Here is an 18813-nt window from a genome sequence, read left to right as displayed (position 1 = left end):
AAAATCACAAACTATTTTCTGAATTTGAAGCCTACAGTATCTTAATTAAAATACATTAAATACATGTATGGTCTAAAGCTCTTGACCTATACTGTTATGATCTTTGTTATGCATAACACCCAATCAAACTTTTTTTTTTTTTTTGGACTAGGTTGCCTATAAGGGAACAACATTTGCTGGCTTCATAGGCCTTTGGACTGGGCAGAGTGCTAAAAAATTTACAGTTTCTGGAAATGAACGTGGTATGTATTTTTCAATTTTTTAAATCTATTTTCCTTACAAATAAAAAATGCAAGCAGTGGTTTATAGTATTGCTAGATGACAAGAATCCTAACTACTTCACCTGTCACATGTATAGCCGTCTAGTTGCTTTACTGTCTCCTTTTTAAGAGACTGAAATTTTTCAGTTTATTTAAGAAGAGGTGTGCTATTCAGACATATTTGAGGCTGGTCCTGAAGATCTCTTCAAAGAGTAATCTTAATTCCTCCAGTGGTTCTAAATCACCTTCATGTTCATGCATTTTCCTGCATCCTTCACAATCCTTCAATAAAAAGAATAGATTACAAGACCATACATAGTATGCATCAATAACGTTATAAGAGCACATGAACTTTTTGGTCACAATCCTAAGAAGCAAGACCAGACTTTTATATATAATATCTATTGTGATCAGTGGCGGACACAACTGTTACTAGTTAATAAATGGCAGTTCTTCATCTTCAGTTTTGTTCTCCTTCTGTGATTACTTAGTTTTGAACCTACAACATATCAAACTTTCCCTCAGGTTTTTTCAATAACAGTTTTCTTTATTAGGATGCCCGTGTTCCTTGCATTTAATTTGCTGCTAAGATCTTTCTATCTCCATTAATCTTTATATATATATATATATATATATATATATATATATATATATATATATATATATATATATATATAGTTGTTTTCATTTCAGACTTCATTGCTATGGATCTATACTTTAGTATTTTCTTCCAGTTTCTGTAATGTGATATGATTTTTTTATCTTATTTATTTTTATATATTTTAATATCTTCTTGGGATGAATTAGACTTTAGCGTCTCCTCTACTGTCTAAAATGTACTCAGATGAGAGATGGTGATTCCTTTTGCTTGTAATCAATATCCAATATCTAACTGATATAATGCTGCTCTGTCTACCTGTTTTCCTTCCTTACTCTTAAATAGAACCTGAGTATGATTGTTATTTGTATTCAGTTTTTAGGTTTTACTTATTAAATGTATATCTGAAATTTAGTATGCACTGTTCACTTTTAGTTGCACTTTTTAAGCAAAGGTCAATTTATTCAGTCTTTCCCCAGCACATTGTACTCATGTTGCTTGAGATTCACATGCCAGCTTAGACACTGCCTCCATCCAGTAATATTTGGAAAAAGGTCAGGGATAGTCTGCAAGCCTACCTTGTTTTGACTTTAGTTTTGAGCTGTTCACATTCCTGGCTGTTTAACATTATTTAGACATATATTGCTTATATCAATCTGTTCTCCATCATCCAAGTATTACTCATTACTTGTGATTTCCCAATGTGCCATAGCAAATCAAAAGAAGGTTTGTAATCTGTATAGCTAACGTCACTGTAGCACATGGTGTTCATTACAATATTTGTCTCTCTCTGTTTCCATTAATTTTGAATAATTGGCAATTGTCTTATTATTGAGGTCAAATATACATAGTTGGATGCTTTAAAATTCTTGCTTTGGCACATTTCTTGACATGTTTGGAATATAGCTTTTCATAGTATGTCAACAGGGTTATTTAAAACCAATACTACAATGCAGAGGCTTAAGAATGAAATTTCAAAAGTCACAGTCTATACTACACAGTTCCTTTTATTTTCTTGTAAAATTAAATACATTAAATTGTGTTATTAATAATATAAATGCATTTATAAAGTAATATATTTTAAGACTATAGGATTATCTTTGAAATTACTTTAAGCAATTTTCCCATTCCTTATTTCATTCCACATGTACATAAACAAAAGTAAAATACTGGAAATGCAAAATTGAATTATTTCTTTGTAATAAAATGTGAAAATGTTTTGGAGCATTTGCAAATTACATGAGGTGGATTTATGTGTTAACAGTGTACTAAGACAATTGACCATAGAAGGACTGCAAGATTTATTTACTACATTAGATAAAATAAGAAGTCTGAAAATTATATTGGGATGCTACCACAAGGGGTCAGCAAAATGCTGCTAATGGCTCCAACATATGCCGACTGTGTCAAAGTGGTGTGTGTTCCTTTAAGTACTCCAGTGTTCTTTCTACATCCCTAAACACATTGTGAAGGTTTTTAACTGGTGACTCCACAGCAAACAAGCTGCCAGTTATCTTAACTCATAAATCTCTTTAATTGTGTATATATGTGCATGTGTGCACATGCTTGTGTGTGCTTCTGTGCCTGTGCACATGTATATTTAAATAAAGTATGTATCTCAAAAACTACTGCAAAATATAGCAAATCAATGTGCATGGTCCCACAGCTATAAATTCTGGTTAAATTTAAAAAATCCTACAGCAGTTATCATTGGACATAGGTCAAACTGGACCAAAAACAATAGTCCTAGAGCCTGTAATAAGGCAGGCAGAATACATCTTGTTTGAAGAAGACAGGTAAAGATTTTTGGAAGTTATCATTGTATGCATGCCTTACTGTTCAGGATGAATATCTTGGAAACCATCCATCCATCCATCCATTTTCCAACCCGCTGAATCCGAACACAGGGTCACGGGGGTCTGCTGGAGCCAATCCCAGCCAACACAGGGCACAAGGCAGGAACCAATCCTGGGCAGGGTGCCAACCCACCGCAGGACACACACAAACACACCCAGGCCAATTTAGAATCACCAATCCACCTAACCTGCATATCTTTGGACTGTGGGAGGAAACCCACGTAGACACAGGGAGAACATGCAAACTCCACGCAGCGAGGACCCAGGAAGCGAACCCAGGTCTCCTAACTGCGAGGCAGCAGTGCTACCACTGCACCACCGTGCCGCCCTTCTTGGAAACCACTTGTTATAAAATGTTCTAACCTACCTGGGAAATAGTCATCTAGAAGTTCTACACAACACAAAATATGTATAATTGTCTGGTGAAAACTATAATGTTAAGATGTGAAAAACAAAACAAAGATGTGAAAAATGATTTCCATAGACATTTTGAACATCGTATGCGGTGGGTTGGCACCCTGCCCAGGATTGGTTCCTGCCTTGTGCCCTGTGTTGGCTGGGATTGGCTCCCCATGACCCTGTGTTTGGATTCACCGGGTTGGAAAATGGATGGATTTTGAACATCGTTGAATCAGATTCTGAATTTTTTACCCCAATATCAAACTTCCATTTAAATGGAAGTAATTATTGCATTATTTTTCAAAAATATTATGTCGTCAGTGTCATCATGAATGGGTTGTCTCTGGTCATCTAGTGACAGTTAGTGATGGAGAGCTGAAGCACAAGCATAGGCGTACAAGCAATTCGCTAGACCAGAACAGACATTATAGGCATGTACTGTACATTTAATCCTAAATGAGCTGAATGGCAAATTTCATTTGTCTTTTAAGGGTCACTTCGAGCCAGTGATTATTCCAGCAGCATTGGGTGTAAGGCAACGATACACTGATCCTTTGCAGGGCTCGGACCCACACCCAAGCAGAAAAGAGTGTGCAGCACACAATTCAGTAACAGAAAACAATTAATTAAGTATCATTTTAGTTATATCCAGTTATTTTTACAGATACTGTTGTAAAACAGGCTGATCTGGTGATACAGCAGCCAGATTACACACCTCAAAACGTAGAAGGTACAGATTAGGGATGAAAAAAGGAGATAAATGTTGTTTATTTTACAGCACATGAAGGATTTATGATAATTGAGAAGTACTGCTGACAGGTTGCCAATATTCAGTGTTAAAACCAGTAATCATTTGGCATTGACCACACTCACTGATACCAATCTATCCATAACTGTGGAGAGGAAATATGCAAACTCCATGCAGACGTCTATACTTTGAAGCAGGAAATTTAGCTCTTTGCTACCTCTCTGCCTATACGTTAAAATATCTGTACTAAATTTGCTAAATTTTAACCTGGTTAAAATTAAATATATACCTATAACTTTTTTCAGTTCTTATCACTTGATTGCATGTGACACATATGCTTAATCTCTCCCTCACTACCATCACTAGATGACTGAAGGTTGTGGATGCACAATGATTCTGCTGGCAGTGGGCAATATCTTTGCAAAATAATGCAATTCATTTTTGAAATAACAAAAGTGACAGGAATAAACTCCCATAGTTTTTGACTCCATTTTGCTAAGATCATTTTAATTTCTGTGGTCACTTTGCAAGTGGCTTGAGCAACCATTTTTGGTGATGGGTTGTTGACTTTTTGCTTTGATTTTTGATCAACGTTTCTTGGCTCAGCCATTGCACTGATTTACATCTTCTAATCTTTTTAGAAGCCTTTGGCTTTTGTTCCTTTTCCCATAAATGGCTAACTTTTCCTGACAGCATTGGGAACAAAACTTATGTGTCACCCTGCATAAGTGAGTTTGAAAATCGTTATGTTCTCACGAGGATTCTCAACATTAGCCTTATTCGATTTTATTAATCGCTGTTTTTTATTCTGTCCTGTTTCTTAATTTCTTGGGTTTAACTTAATTCTTTGTTAAATTGGTGATCTTTTTCCTTATTGATTTAAGGTTATTGCCAGATTGTATTGGATCTCACCTCAGGCATACATTGTGATAGACTAAACCTCAAAAGGAGGAACATAAAGCACTAAGGATAAAAAAGTACATACAATAAAAGAAAAACTTTATAAGTTAGCTAGTGGTTAGCTTTTTTTCAAACACCCTGCCATATAAATTTGTACATTTTTACATTTTTAAAATATATTTAATAAATTTAGATTTTGATAGGTTTCATAATGAGTACTATCTAAAATTCCTTTACATATCAAACATCATTACAGTATGTTAACTCAAAAAAATCAACTTGATTAACATATAACACAGAGATTAAATAAAGTCATCTTTACTGTAGTTAAAAGAAGCATTGGACAGATAATGGGGGTGGGGAGATAATACATGCCAGAAAAATAAGTTTGGATTTGAAAGCTTAAAGTACAAAAGTTTCATAGAAGGTTATAGGAAATGATGGAAGGCAACAGAAAAGAATAAAAGAATTTACAAAAAGAAATTGAAGTAAAGTCTGAGGCTTGATTGTCAATTGTCAAACTGTCTAGCATGGTCTAGGAGAGAAAAACTGATTTCCAGAATATTTCATCTGATGGCTTTGTTTTTGAAGAGTAGATAGTTCTGAATGCACTATTTGTCTTTGTTCTGTTTGCAGCTCATGGCCATTGGTGGGAGAATGCAATTGCTGCCTTTTTGTTAAGAAATTTTCCTGTCAGTTGGCTCCTGAGGCAAGTGAGTAACAATATTTAGTAATACATGATTGCTTTGGGTGCATCCAGTAGTACACTAATGATGAATGCAAAACAAAGTAAAATATAACTAGATATAACAAGAGATATCCTTTTTTATAGCACAATCGTTTTGCTGTCATTCACTGTGCTTTGTAATTGGTGGAACACAAGCAAGGCAGAACAGATTAAAATATGAACATGATGCAAAACTACATATTATTACATGTTTGTTTCTGTGTTGTGCTGTATGCCTTAAACTTTTCAAATACCAAAGCAACTTGTGTTTTCCGCTACCTCTTCAGATGAGTATACGTTTTTGAATAGTGAAAGAAAAGAATAACTAAATAATAGCCATAGCATGGAAGTTAAAAAGTGTAAAATCATTAATTTGGAAATATCTTGAGAAAGACAGAAACTATTGTTGTCCTTGGAAACTGGCTAAGGAAAACCAAAGCAGTTATCTGAGCTGTAAGGAAAATCCTAAACCCTCTGTTGCAGAAACCACCAGCAGTTTCCACAGAAATGAAGGTACAATTTATAAAAGAGACCATATACAGAGATATTACAAATTGATATCATTCTAGATTTTGAAATAACTGCTGATAATGTTAGCCAGACACAAACATTTCTAAAAAAAAAAAACTGAAACTATCTAGTCTTCTTTCTTTGAAACTTTCAGTTTTCAACAAATCACAATTTTGATATCACTCTGCCATTATCGTCAAAGTTTACTGTACACAACTTGCAAATTAAATGTTCAAATTTAAGTAAATTGGTATGCTTTTATTTTCTACATTTTCATTTACTTTAACTATTCAGTGCTAGGGCCAACTGATGCTCTGTCCTTGCATCCATCTTCATACGTTTTGCCCTTGTCAGAGTAGTAGTTTGCTTCAGTGACAGTATGGCTAAAGCTTTATTCCAGCATGGACTCAATTCCAATGCATAAGAATTCACACAATCTGTTTAACAGTACGTCTGAGAGAGAGAATATTGGCGACTACTGTGGGAGAAACCCATACATAAAATAAAAACTCTACAAATACAGCAAATCGCCCCATCCCAGGCTTAAACCCTGGAATAAAAGGTAAGATATGGGATTGCCTCCCTACTACTATACCAACTACCTATTATTTTTCTCTGTTATTACCTCTGTATTTAGCTTTGAATTTGTGAAGCAGGTTAAAACTAATTATATTTTTGAGTTAACTATTCTGCTGTAAGCTTTTTCTTCTTTATTCCCAAAATGTACTAATACTTCAATTTTAATGGTTTCAGTTTTGGACAAAGCATTGAAAAGCTCTTTCTTCCCTATCCCAAGAAGTCAGTATACCCTTGCTTTAACCAATCAATTGAAAGGAATGTGAAATTTTAAAAATCCAAAAGACTCCTAACCAAACAATTCAGAAACGTTTTTTAAGGCATCGGGTGGATTTCAAACAAGCCAAAGAGCAAGAAGCAGTCAAAAGCCAGAAGATCTAACCTCTTCCAACATCATCTCCAGAAAAGCTAAATGCTCACCAGCTTAATCTGAAAAGCAGAAACTAAATTGCTAAAAATTGAGGAAGTGTAATCCACAGTTTTGAACAATGGGCTCCACATAAAACCAACATATAAATTATAATGCTAATGACAGAACTCTTGACTCCAGTGATCATTCTCTATTGCCCCCTAGCAATGCATCACAGCATCACAGCAATGGCTTTGATGAAATAGTGGCACCTGCTAAAAAACAAAATGGTGCTGAAATAGAACTCAAAATATAATGATAGTAAAATCAACAAAGCTCAAAAAAATATATTATCCAAAAACAAAAATAAATTTGATTTCTCCAAAATTTTGCAGATCATCAGGAAAAAATTCTATTGTTCAAAAAATGCTAACATATCAGAGTCTTTGTCATACATGTGTCTGTCACTGTTGCATTTCTTTACTATGCTGCTGTAACCCTGGACCTTGGTCCCTGTGCTTTAGAAGGGGATCATTTTTCTTGCCGTATTGCATCTTAATTAAAGGATAAGTGTCTGAGTGTCAGTCTGGTTGTTATGTCTCTGTCAATAAAAATGATGGCACATCACAAACATCAATGTGGGTTTCCAGGTCTTGGAAATATTTCCAGCCCAGTAGTAGCTGAAAACACACCTAATGGCACTGTGGACCAGCCAAATGAATGATGCTGTCAACTTGTCCCACTTGAAATTTTGGCATTGTTGACATCTAGGGGGATGGGGTTCCCCCTTGGAGTTCAGATAATGGCAGCCTCCTTAGGTTTAGGGGTTTGGGTGGCTGCATGTATACTTTGAAAATCACTCAAAAAAACAGCACAATGCTAAATCAAATTTTTTCTCTGTACAACATTAAAAAAAAGCCCAATTTGGTGTAAAACTGCACATCTGGCAACCTTGACATTAACACTACTTTTACAAATCACATATAATAGAGGCATATGCATTGCATGGTGCACTGAAAACATTAATGCTGAGATCTACGTTGATTACTTAGATTTCTAAGAATAGGTAGCATAACTAGTTATGTCTAGAAGCCAACTAAACTTACTATATTTCTATTGTAGACTCTTGAAGAAGCTGTGGACTTTCAGGATGCTGTGGTTAAACTTTCCAAAATCCCTATAATAGCTGACGTGTACTACATTGTGGCTGGAGTCCATCCAAAAGAAGGGGTCGTTGTGACCAGAAACCGGGAATCTGCTGCAGATATTTGGTTTATGAATCCCTTAGCTGGTGTGTAAGTATTTATTAAAATGTTTACCCAAGACTGGAAACCCTGAAGAAAAAACTCACACAGAAACCAAAGCATTAATATGTTTATTTCTTCCTTAGTTTAGATTCACGTAAATCTTTAAATATGAAGTGCATATCGACCAAGTCATGAAAAGTTAAATAATTCAGTTCACTTGCTAAGGAACATTGATATCTTGGTAGGAATTGAATGTGATATGTGTGTTTCTCAGATCTCCTCTGCTACCATAGCATCAGGCTTATCAATGATTTTGTCCACTTCCTCAATATCTTTGTCTGCTTATGACTGTCCGTTTTGATTTAAGCAGATCATTTGATGCTCAGTTAGGAGACGTTTTATGCTCTATACTCTAGAAAGCCTTATTGAAAGTAATCAGATATGTTATATCCAAATGAAATGAGTCATACCTAAAATCCAATCATCAGGACAAATTAACTAATCCATAGAAGTTTTGAGTGTCTAATTAGAGCTATTTAAAGCAACATGTTTCTCGATTTCTATCAGTTTTGAATACTGAAAGAATTGATGTTTTCCTTAACAGCAAATATGCAGATGTATTAATATCCATCCATTATCCAACCCGCTATATCCTAACTACAGGGTCTGCTGGAGCCAATCTCAGCCAACACAGGGCGCAAGGCAGGAAACAAACTTCGGGCCGGGCGCTAGCCCAACGCAGATGTATTAATATATTTTAACATTTTGTGTATTTTATTTTGATGTAGGTGGTACTTAGTTGAGACAAATTATGACCACTGGAAAAAGCCTCCTCCACATGATGACAGAAGGTATTTATTTTTATGAAGCATTATTTAAAATGGATTTGGTGAGAAAGCATCATAGAAAATGCAAAATAATAAAAAGACGAACCTGACAGTTTTGCAGTTTTTGTATTTATTTTATTATGGTTATTTGTCACAGATTATCTTGGTGCAACTAATGAAAATTTGAAGGGGTAATTTACAGAATATGTTAACATGATTTTGTGATATTTCCTAGGACACCCGCCATGAAACAGCTTAACATCACAGGACAAAGTAACATTAATTTTGATACACTTTATCAGGTAACAATTTTTTTTTCTTTATTATTGTGTGCTCTAAGGTGGCAGAATTTTAATCTTGATTTACTTTTTAAGTTGAGAAGCTTTTTCCTTAATTAGACTTGAGGCTATCTTGCTTTTGCCAATAACATTAATGTTACCTGTGACCCTATAGTCCATCAATCCAGACATAAATATGAAGATATCACAGGACTATTTTGACAAGATTATTTATTTTTTCTTCAGTTCCTATCATGTGGCATCGTCTGTGTAGGGGTTTATTTTATACAGGCCAAACAGCTTTAAATTTCATAAATATGCGCTAGTCACATAGGAGTTCTACTGTATACAAACTGATCAAGAACTTCACTTTCAGAGAAAGAAACCAATATAAAACTTCCAAATGTAAATTTGAATACTATGATGTTACGCTGATGCAACTGCTAAATGGATGTTTTGTAGTATGTGCATGAGTCTATTTTTGTGGACTCTATAGGCAAGCAGTATTAGAGTGTATCACTATGTTGTGAATGTGTGCAGGTAACTTAAACAGGGCCACATGTAGACATAATGCAGATATATAGGTTAGTGCCATTTTTCCCTCCCCATGATTTTATTTTTTTGTTTCTTTTTTTTCTTCAAATGGGAGCCAAATAAATGGATGTGGTTTATAGCACATTTATTTTTATTTCTAAGAGTTGTCTTTGCATTATTCATATTATATTATGTGAAGAATAATACTGATATTAGGGATCAGGAGGAGAAATAACTTATAGTGGGATAATTGCTGCACTAATGCTACCACTTGTTTGGAATACATGTCCTTAACCCTGTGATGCATCATTTGGTAATTTGAAGCTCGCACAGTCTGCTCTAGTTGAACAGTCATTGCCTGGGCAATCCTACTTCAGTATTATTTTGAATTTGATAGTGAAAAGGCCAAATTAACTGTAGTGCCAGTTTACCTTGCAGCTAGTTCTTAACAAAGAAGTGACTAATTGCTAGACCAAGTATTGTTCATGTCAAGTGCCCAACATTTTGCACTGCTATTTAGCCATTTGACAATAATGTATGTGAAGGCATTTCACAGAAACATGCAAATGGATGCTTTTGAACTAGTGTGTCCTACTGCTGTGCCATCCATGCACCTGTCTAGGAGTAGAGTTAAGAGGACCCTGTGCTTGCTTATTGGAATCATAGAACCTTGTACTGGGGTTCACAATTTCTTTTTACTGTGAAAAGGTTTATTAATGTTAATAGAGAGCATCAACACCATACATGAAAAGAACGATTGATGTATAGATGATACTCCTAACTCACTAACATTAAAATCTGGTGATTTTTAAATAACCTCATTTATTTTTTAGTAATATTTTTGTTGGAATTTGCCTCAGTCTATTTCCCCTTGTATCTACAGGCGCTGTCTGTGAAACCAACTCTGAACAGGTAATAATTTGAAAATGGTACATGAAGTGATCATTGTTGACATATTGTTTCTCCAAGTTTGTTTTTCAGTTTATTTTAGTAGGTAAAGAAGTAGTTCACATGAAGCATAATGTCAGTTTTTTTGGTCTTAAAATAAATTAATATTTGAGCCTCATTAAAATGTGTATTAAAATGTAAGACATACGTGGACATAATATACACACAATCATTACTTTGGTTGGGACAGTCAGGAACTCTGAAGGCTTTTGAACCTCCTGTAATTTCTTACCATACCAATAATTATATTCACAAGAAGAAGGGAGATGTGTTCCCAACAAAATCAAAAATCAAAATCAGTGGTATTTTGTTAATTTCACAAAAGGCTATTTTAATAGATTATACTGTAAGAATACTGTTTATAGAACATTAGAAAGATGAAGGTGATGAACACCATTTGGACCCTGCAGGTTTTCATTGATTTTAGTTTGTCCCTGATCAGCAGGAAGCATTAGGTGCTTTAAATGTGTCAAAGAAAGACAAAAGAGCCATAAAAAGGTTTGGGGCAGCCTCCTGTATACATGACCCCAGATACAAAATTTGATAAATTGATTTTACAGTTGCGTACAAATTGGAGTCCAAAACAGAACTGACTGGGTGAGGTAAAGATGGTGGTTTTAAAGCAAGGTAGTGGAAATGATGTAATCGGGGCTGAGACTGGAAGTGGCGTCATCGAGGCCGGGACCAAAAATAGCGTCATCAGGGCCAGGCTGAATTTCCCATAGCTAGACTGCAATGGAAAGAGAGAAAGGATCAGCACACTCCGCCATCCCCCTGGTGTGGCCTGGAATTATCCTCATTTGAGCCCTTTAGCTGCCTCCCATGCACATGTATGTGACAAGGCCTCCCCCTCAGCCCAGACCCATCAGGTTGGTTGTTCCCGACTGAGAGGTTGTGAACCTGAGAAAGGGCATCGGCATTGGCGTTGAGGGATCCTTGTCAATGAACAAGTGAAAACTTGTAAGGCTGTGGGTCAAGAAACCACATGGTGACCCGTGGATTTGATTCCTTGCATAGGGCCATCCACTGTAAAGGGGCATGATCCATAATAAGGGTGAACTTGCTGCCTAAGAGGTAGTACCTCAGCTGCATAATCACCCATTTGATCGCTAAAGCCTCTCACTCCACTGCCACATACCTAGTTTCTCGTTCCAGCAGTTTCCGACTCAGAAATGTGCCAGGTTGTTCAACACCATAGATGCTCTGGCTCAGCACAGCACCAAGACCTATGACCAAGGGTCCATCTGGAGAATGAGAGCTAATAAATAGTTAGAAGCTTTAAAGCTTGGTGCTGACTTAAGGGCCTGTTTGAAGTCACAAAATGCAGCGTCTGCATTATCAGTCCATACCACAGTGTTCGGGGCCCTCTTCTTTGTCAAATCAGTCAAGGGAGCTACTCTCAGAAATTTAGGATACAAACTGATGGTAGTAACACACTAAGCCGAGAAACACTTGGACTTACCACTTGGTTCTTAGATAGGGCCATTTTAATATGACATCAACTTTGGAGCACTGTGGCTTCATGGTACCTCGACCAACCAGGTAGCCTAAATATTTGGCTTCGTCCAATCCAAAGAAGCATTTTGATAATCTTTATGTTGGTGAACGTTGCATTGTGTAATGTATGTATAATCTTTATAGACACTGTTCAGCATAAAAGCCACTGGTAAAATATTTTCTTGGGTACCCAAGATTTTAACACATTCACATCTAATTCCATTGTATGCTATGATCAGTATTCCTACAATAAAGGAAGTTAATTCAGTTAAGTTAAAATATAATGCCAAAAATGCTTTGTCAAAAGGAAATATTCCCCAGAACAGGACACAATGCGCTGCCTTTTTAGCCAATAATGACTATGTTTGTAAATTCTTCACAGATGTGTCTGTTAATTAGTAATCTATCAAGTGGAATCCTGTTACATGTCTTTTAAAAATCCTGTGTCTGCAGAACATACCTATTTTATTGCACGGAGACCAATACATATATTGGTTAATCTGTGGACTTTTTTCTTTGCCCTTCTTATCCTGCTTGTGTTTGTGAGGTTCAAGAATTAATTTTTCTGACTCAAGAGCACATACAGTAGGTGCAGTTTTAAATAAATTATCTGCTTCTTTCAAGGATGTGCTATTAATAAAACTTAAAATAACAAATATTTGTCATAGATTCAAACCTGTTGGTTATTACTGTAAAACTTGCTGTCCCCATGGGTCATTGCATTCTAATCTGAGCTGCACTAATAATTTGTAATGCGTGATGAAGGCCTTTGTGTATATTTTACATTTTAGTATCACTGTTTACACAACGACAATGAGCGCTGCAATGCCAGACATGTACCAAACCCAGGTGAGAGAAGTCACATAACACGGTGGATTGTTGTGCAAAGGTAAGTTTTTTAATATTTAAATACTTCAATAGTTTTGGTTACTTTTTTATTGTGGAACACTGAACAAATACTCAGTTCTCACTATTGTCACTAGATTTAAACATTATTTACTCTCTAGTATAAGCACATCACTTTTGTGTTTAGTGTGTTTTTAAAGTGTGAATAGAGTTATGGGACAGGTGAGTACATGTTTCTCATAATAATTTCATAACAGGCAAATTTATGGCATTTATACCCTCACTTTTTTCATAAAAATGACTGGAAACATGTCTAATATGCATTACATACCATTGTGTATGTGTTGTGAAAATATTAGGTCATGGGTACATAAATTATAATTGTGACTGTTATTCACTTACTGTATACTAATCAGAGCTGATTTTCTTATGTGTGCTAGACATGAGGCTTAGAATTCACTCAATTGCTGAAACAAAAATAATCAACGTGCATTTTTGATCTTATCTAAGGTTTTTTTTTTTTTAAATAAACTGAAAGAGACTATGTAATACTGAAATACCATATGATAAATATGAGCACCTTCAAAAAGTGTAGACCTCATAGTGGTAAACAATGCAGACATAGTACGTACTGGATTTTATCTAGTTATCTGATGTTTTTGGTCATTTATTTGGATATTTATAGTAATTAGTAAACAGTACCTATGTTTACAGGTATAATTTAGGAATGTAAGCATTATAGAACCCATTATGAATAACTCATTCCTGATGGTGTTCTGGCCAGTAATAGGGTGAGGTTACATATTAGATAATAAATTATTTCTAGTTCACAATAATGAGGCATAATATTACTATTCCTACAGTTTGCCAATAAGAGGATCATTTGATATGTCCATCCATCCATCCTCTTCTGCTTATCCAAGGTCGGGTCACGGGGGCAGCATATGTAGCTTGAGCAGAGATGCCCAGACTTCAATCTCCCCGTCCATTTCTACTAGCTCTTCCGGGGGAATCCCAAGGCGTTCCCAGGCCAGCCGGGAGACATAGTCCCTCCAGCGTGTCCTGGGTCTTCCCCTGGGCCTCCTCCCAGTTGGACGTGCCCGGAACACTTCGCCAGGGAGGTGTCCAGGAGGCATCCTGATCAGATGCCTGAGCCACCTCATCTGACTCCTCTTGATGCGGAGGAGCAGCGGCTCTACTCTGAGCCCCTCCCGGATGACTGAGCTTCTCACCCTATCTTTAAGGGAAAGCCCAGACACCCTGCGGAGGAAACTCATTTCAGCCGCTTGTATTCGCGATCTCGTTCTTTCGGTCACTACCCATAGCTCATGACCATAGGTGAGGATAGGAACATAGATCGACTGGTAAATTGAGAGGATTACGGCTCAGACATTTGATACAGTATGTGGAGCAGAAAATTGTAAGTTTTGTTTTGCAATGTAAACTAATATTAAGTGCTACTTCTGGTTCCATATTGCAATGTGAATCCATGTTAATATCATATCTGTTTTCTACATCTGGCAATATAACCATTTTTTTTGTAAAATGGTAGAGAGGATACAGTGACTAGTCTTAAATTGTTTTTTACAGGTAAAATTGAAAAGTGAAGGCAAATGAACTTTCAAAAGAGCCGAAGAACAAAAGAAAAAAGTTTTAAATAACTGTTTTTCAATGTATCACAGATGATTTTAGTATTGTATGATAAAACCATATGATTTAGATTTTTTTCCCATCCTATTATCATTCTATCAATTTGCTTTTTCAGTCTTTCTTCCTTTTCGGGACAGCAGAAAATCAGAGCTGCCATCTCAACAGCATTAGCGAGGACAGGCCAGCTCTAGATCGCACAGTAGTCCGTTTCTGTCAGATTTCTGACATTTATTATGAATTACAAAGAATCTGCTTTCTTTCCATATATTAGGCTTGCCATTTCCTGTGAACATGGTAATATGCATAGAACAGCAAAAAGTTTTCGGCTGACAGCTGTTAATTTGCAGAATAACTTCATTCGGAGAATGTCCTGGCCACTTAGCACTTAGCATTCTCACAAGATTTGACACCAAAGTCATTTTCGTATTGTTCTAGCCTAACCACTGTCATGCAGCAGGCTCCTGTGTAATATTTTTAACTAGCAGATAGTAACAGTACATAATAATTTTACATTAATTAAAATAATCTTTTTAATTTGAACGTTGGCGGATGATTATGAAAGTTAAGATACATTTTTACAAAGTTCCTAACTTATTAAAAGAAAAACAAAATCTAGTAATGTGAAGAATAGCGGCAGCATTTCCAGGTTTTATCATTTATCTCAGGCAAAGAGTAGAATTTGGTAATTCAGAACATTCTTCAATTTGTGCAAAACATGCTGTATTTCAGCTGAAAAATGTACACCTGATACACCTTTCCAAATTGGAAATATGTAAATACATCAAGATTGGACTGTGTTTGATGTCAGGTATCTCGACCTCGCTAAGGCATATGTTTTGAGACTATCCAAAATTAAAGCCTTTTTGGACAAGATTTTTTTTTTATTCATCTGATAAGGCAGCATTTATGATCACTGCAAATCCTCTTACAGCAGTTTTTAGTTATTCTAGATGAGCTTTGACTATCTGGTGATAAACTGACCCTTATTTCCTACTTTACATTGTCAGTTTACAACTTATTATGCTTAATTGGAAGAATCCTAATGCACCTCCTTAACGCAATGGATAAATTGTATTTTATATAAAACCAGAACCGCCGAACTATGCACAGCTTCTTTAGAATTTGGCAAGAATTTTTTCATTTTATTTTAAAAGACGTCGCTTGACTTCTGCTTTTGTCTCTTCTAAACTAATATTTTAACCAATATAAGGTTGTATAACACCATAGGCTTCTTTTTATTACTAATTAGGTAATTTATTTAGTGTGTTTTATGATTACAAATCTTAATTTGTCCTGTGACAAATAGGATTTGTTTTTCTGATTTAACTGACTTGAAATTTCTTAATTTCATTTAACTAAAACGTGTTTTTGATTGTCTTATTATAACATATCTTTTGTAATTTGTATTTTTGGGACAAATAAATTTTTTTGTAAAATTTTTCTTTTTGATTGGGTAAATACAGAACTAGGAGGAAGAGTGGGTCCTGGGCTTAAATGCTAAGCTGGGCTGCAGACAGTAAGGAATTTGTATCTTCTGCCTCTGTCTGTTTGAACTCTTCTTTGGGTTATCCAGTGTTCTTTCCAATTTGTTTGTTAGGTTAACTGGTGATTCTAAATTGCCACATTCAAGGATAGGTGTGTGTGCACGAGTGGGCCTTGCTAAGGTCCCATTCATCCACACATCTCTACCTTGTGTCTAATGCTACTGGAGTAGACTCTAACTCTGATTTCATTATTGCATCCTGCCCTGGGTGGGCTATGTGCCAAGAGCTACCAGGATAGGTTCTTGCATACCCTGACACTGTAAAGGAAAAAGCTTGGATAAATCTCTGTTTATTTACTTCATTTTAAAAGGAGATGACAGCAGTTAAAGTTGTGTTATATTAATGTATTCACAATAGTACTGTAATGTCTTCTGAGGCAATAATGTGGCACTTTACTGTTGCTTGCATTCACACATACACATGCAATCAGTCTGTACCCGAAACAAAGGGCATTCGCACAATCCCGTGCCCGATTGGAGCCTGCACTTTACAGGGTGAAATTATTTATTTAAAATTTTCCCAAAGCCATGGACCACTTATCACAGCAGGCCGTGACCAGGGCAGGGTTCAAGCCCAGTATCAGAGAGTTATAAGGCAACACCACTAATTATTGCACCTCCACTCCACCTGCTTGCTGTTTTAACACAGGTAAGCTCTGGTGTGACCAATCAGAAGTAATGTACGTTGGTAAATAGAATCCACCTGTGCAGTGAGTTCTTGTTTCACACACCACCTCTGGGAAGTCCCTCAGTTTATTAGCTTTCCTAGCAAATTAGTGTAAAAGTACTAACGAAAAATATAAGGGTGTAAGAATATTTCCATGGCTATTATAGAGAGGTAGAAAAAAATATGGCACCAATGTGGAACTGTGCAGAAAAATGTGTCCTCCAAAATTGAGCATCTGGGTAGGATGGACACCAGCAATTCCATCAACAGGGCAGTGTGTTGTGATGTAAGAATTTGCATATAACTTGATAAATGTTTTGTATGTCTTTATTTGTAATTTAGGTGAAGCAATGTAATTTAGTGTTACTTTGATGAGAGGCATTTGTAATTTGCCCCCCCTTTTACGACTGTCTCTTTGTAATTTTACGACAGGATTTGGGGATGTGTCTTAACAGTTTGGCGAGTGTTTCTTTGCTAAAGTCTTTCTCTCATCCCCCACACAAAGCCAGGTTAGCTTAACATATGGTCTTGGGGGGTTGCAGGTGTTAAGATGTACTATTTCCCCAATTGGTCTGAGGTATGGCTGTCTGGATTGGCTGGAGGGGTTGGACAGAAAACCTATAAATTTTCTTGCTCAACCACATTCTCTCTCTCTCTTACTAACCAACATATGATGAAGAACTACCTTTCTCTTGCTAACCTGTGATGATGTAAAGTATCTTTCTCTTTTTAACAACTGATGAAGACCATCACACCATGAACTGAAGACAACACAATGAGGAGCACAGTTTCAGCCATTTTGAACAGACATGTGGCTAAAAGCTGAGCACCAATGATGCCTTAACTAGAGACATTAAGTAACTACAAGTCTGTGTGCCACCTGAATTACACATCACCATTTTATCAGGTTGTATGGTTGGCAATATTCAAATGTACTTTGCATTTTGTTATTATTTATGAATATTATCAGTAATACATTATTTTATGTGTAACTTAACTCCTGCTTGTCTTTTTACTACATCTAATTGCCTGAGGTTATAGATATAGAAGGGAAGGTGGGGATAAGTTATATACAGTGGTAAGTCTGTGAGATTAGGCATTCTAAGGCTACCTAATACAATAGGGGAAAGTAGAGCAATTTATATATTACTCTACCAAGATAAAACACAGTGATAACCTTAAAGTTTCCAAAGTGCTTAGTGTCATAGTTGAATCATCAGGACACAAAACAAAGGACTGGGAGATGAGAGAAAAAAAAACAGAACTTGAAAGTCTTAACTGGCAATGTGGACAAAAGTAGGAGATCATAGAATGAACTACTGAAGCCCAGTATGCTAAACAAGTCAGCATCAAAGAAAAATATCTTGGTGTTTTTTTTTTTTACCACAATCTAGCAACTTGTACATGGACTATTGACTGGTGCCGTGTTTTACATCCAAAGCAGGGTGGTGTCACATGCTTTGTTTTAATGAATCAAGTAATGGCATCTGAAGCACCATTACCAATAACAAATGACACATACTGTAACTCTGGTAATACATGGTTCTAAAACAAAATGGTGGTGAAAATATTAAACATAATTTACATTAAAAACTGAACTAACACTGTAAAAACAATAGATATATGTCAAATCTAGCAAAGAAAGAAAATATTATCATAACAAAATGCTTCAGTTTGCTTGTAGCTCCAATGACCTCCTGTTTTATCGGTGGCTTTACACTCACTGATTCAAATGGAGTGGTCTGCCTTGTGCTATTTTCACTTGCAGTGACTCTGTAGCCAGAGGTTACAATTCCAGAAATGGGCAAAAAAAGAAGAGTCTGTGATCCAATGAGCCCAAAGTTGGCCATTGT

At 36.0% G+C, this 18813-nt stretch overlaps 1 protein-coding gene across 2 annotated transcripts in view; it reads left to right on the top strand.

The window, feature by feature from the left end:
* Positions 1-17745, top strand: part of LOC120527406 (N-acylethanolamine-hydrolyzing acid amidase-like) — a 41675-nt gene extending 23930 nt beyond the window's left edge. The window contains exons 4-11 of one of the 2 annotated variants that reach the window (XM_039750785.1): positions 152-242; positions 5398-5474; positions 8046-8218; positions 8959-9021; positions 9233-9299; positions 10693-10721; positions 13046-13143; positions 17706-17745. In XM_039750785.1, coding sequence (XP_039606719.1) covers positions 152-242; positions 5398-5474; positions 8046-8218; positions 8959-9021; positions 9233-9299; positions 10693-10721; positions 13046-13121 — 576 coding nt within the window. In that variant the 3' untranslated portion in view covers positions 13122-13143; positions 17706-17745. Of the gene's footprint in view, positions 1-151; positions 243-5397; positions 5475-8045; positions 8219-8958; positions 9022-9232; positions 9300-10692; positions 10722-13045; positions 13144-14690; positions 15820-17705 lie in introns of those variants that run through there. The other variant, XM_039750784.1, reaches the window with a different exon arrangement.
* Positions 17746-18813: the final 1068 nt, after the last annotated feature.

The sequence above is a fragment of the Polypterus senegalus genome, chromosome 4 (assembly GCF_016835505.1).
Source record: "Polypterus senegalus isolate Bchr_013 chromosome 4, ASM1683550v1, whole genome shotgun sequence".
NCBI classification, from domain to species: domain Eukaryota; kingdom Metazoa; phylum Chordata; class Cladistia; order Polypteriformes; family Polypteridae; genus Polypterus; species Polypterus senegalus.
The sequence above is the reverse complement of the archived record's forward strand: the minus strand, read 5'-3'. Positions and strand labels throughout refer to the sequence as shown.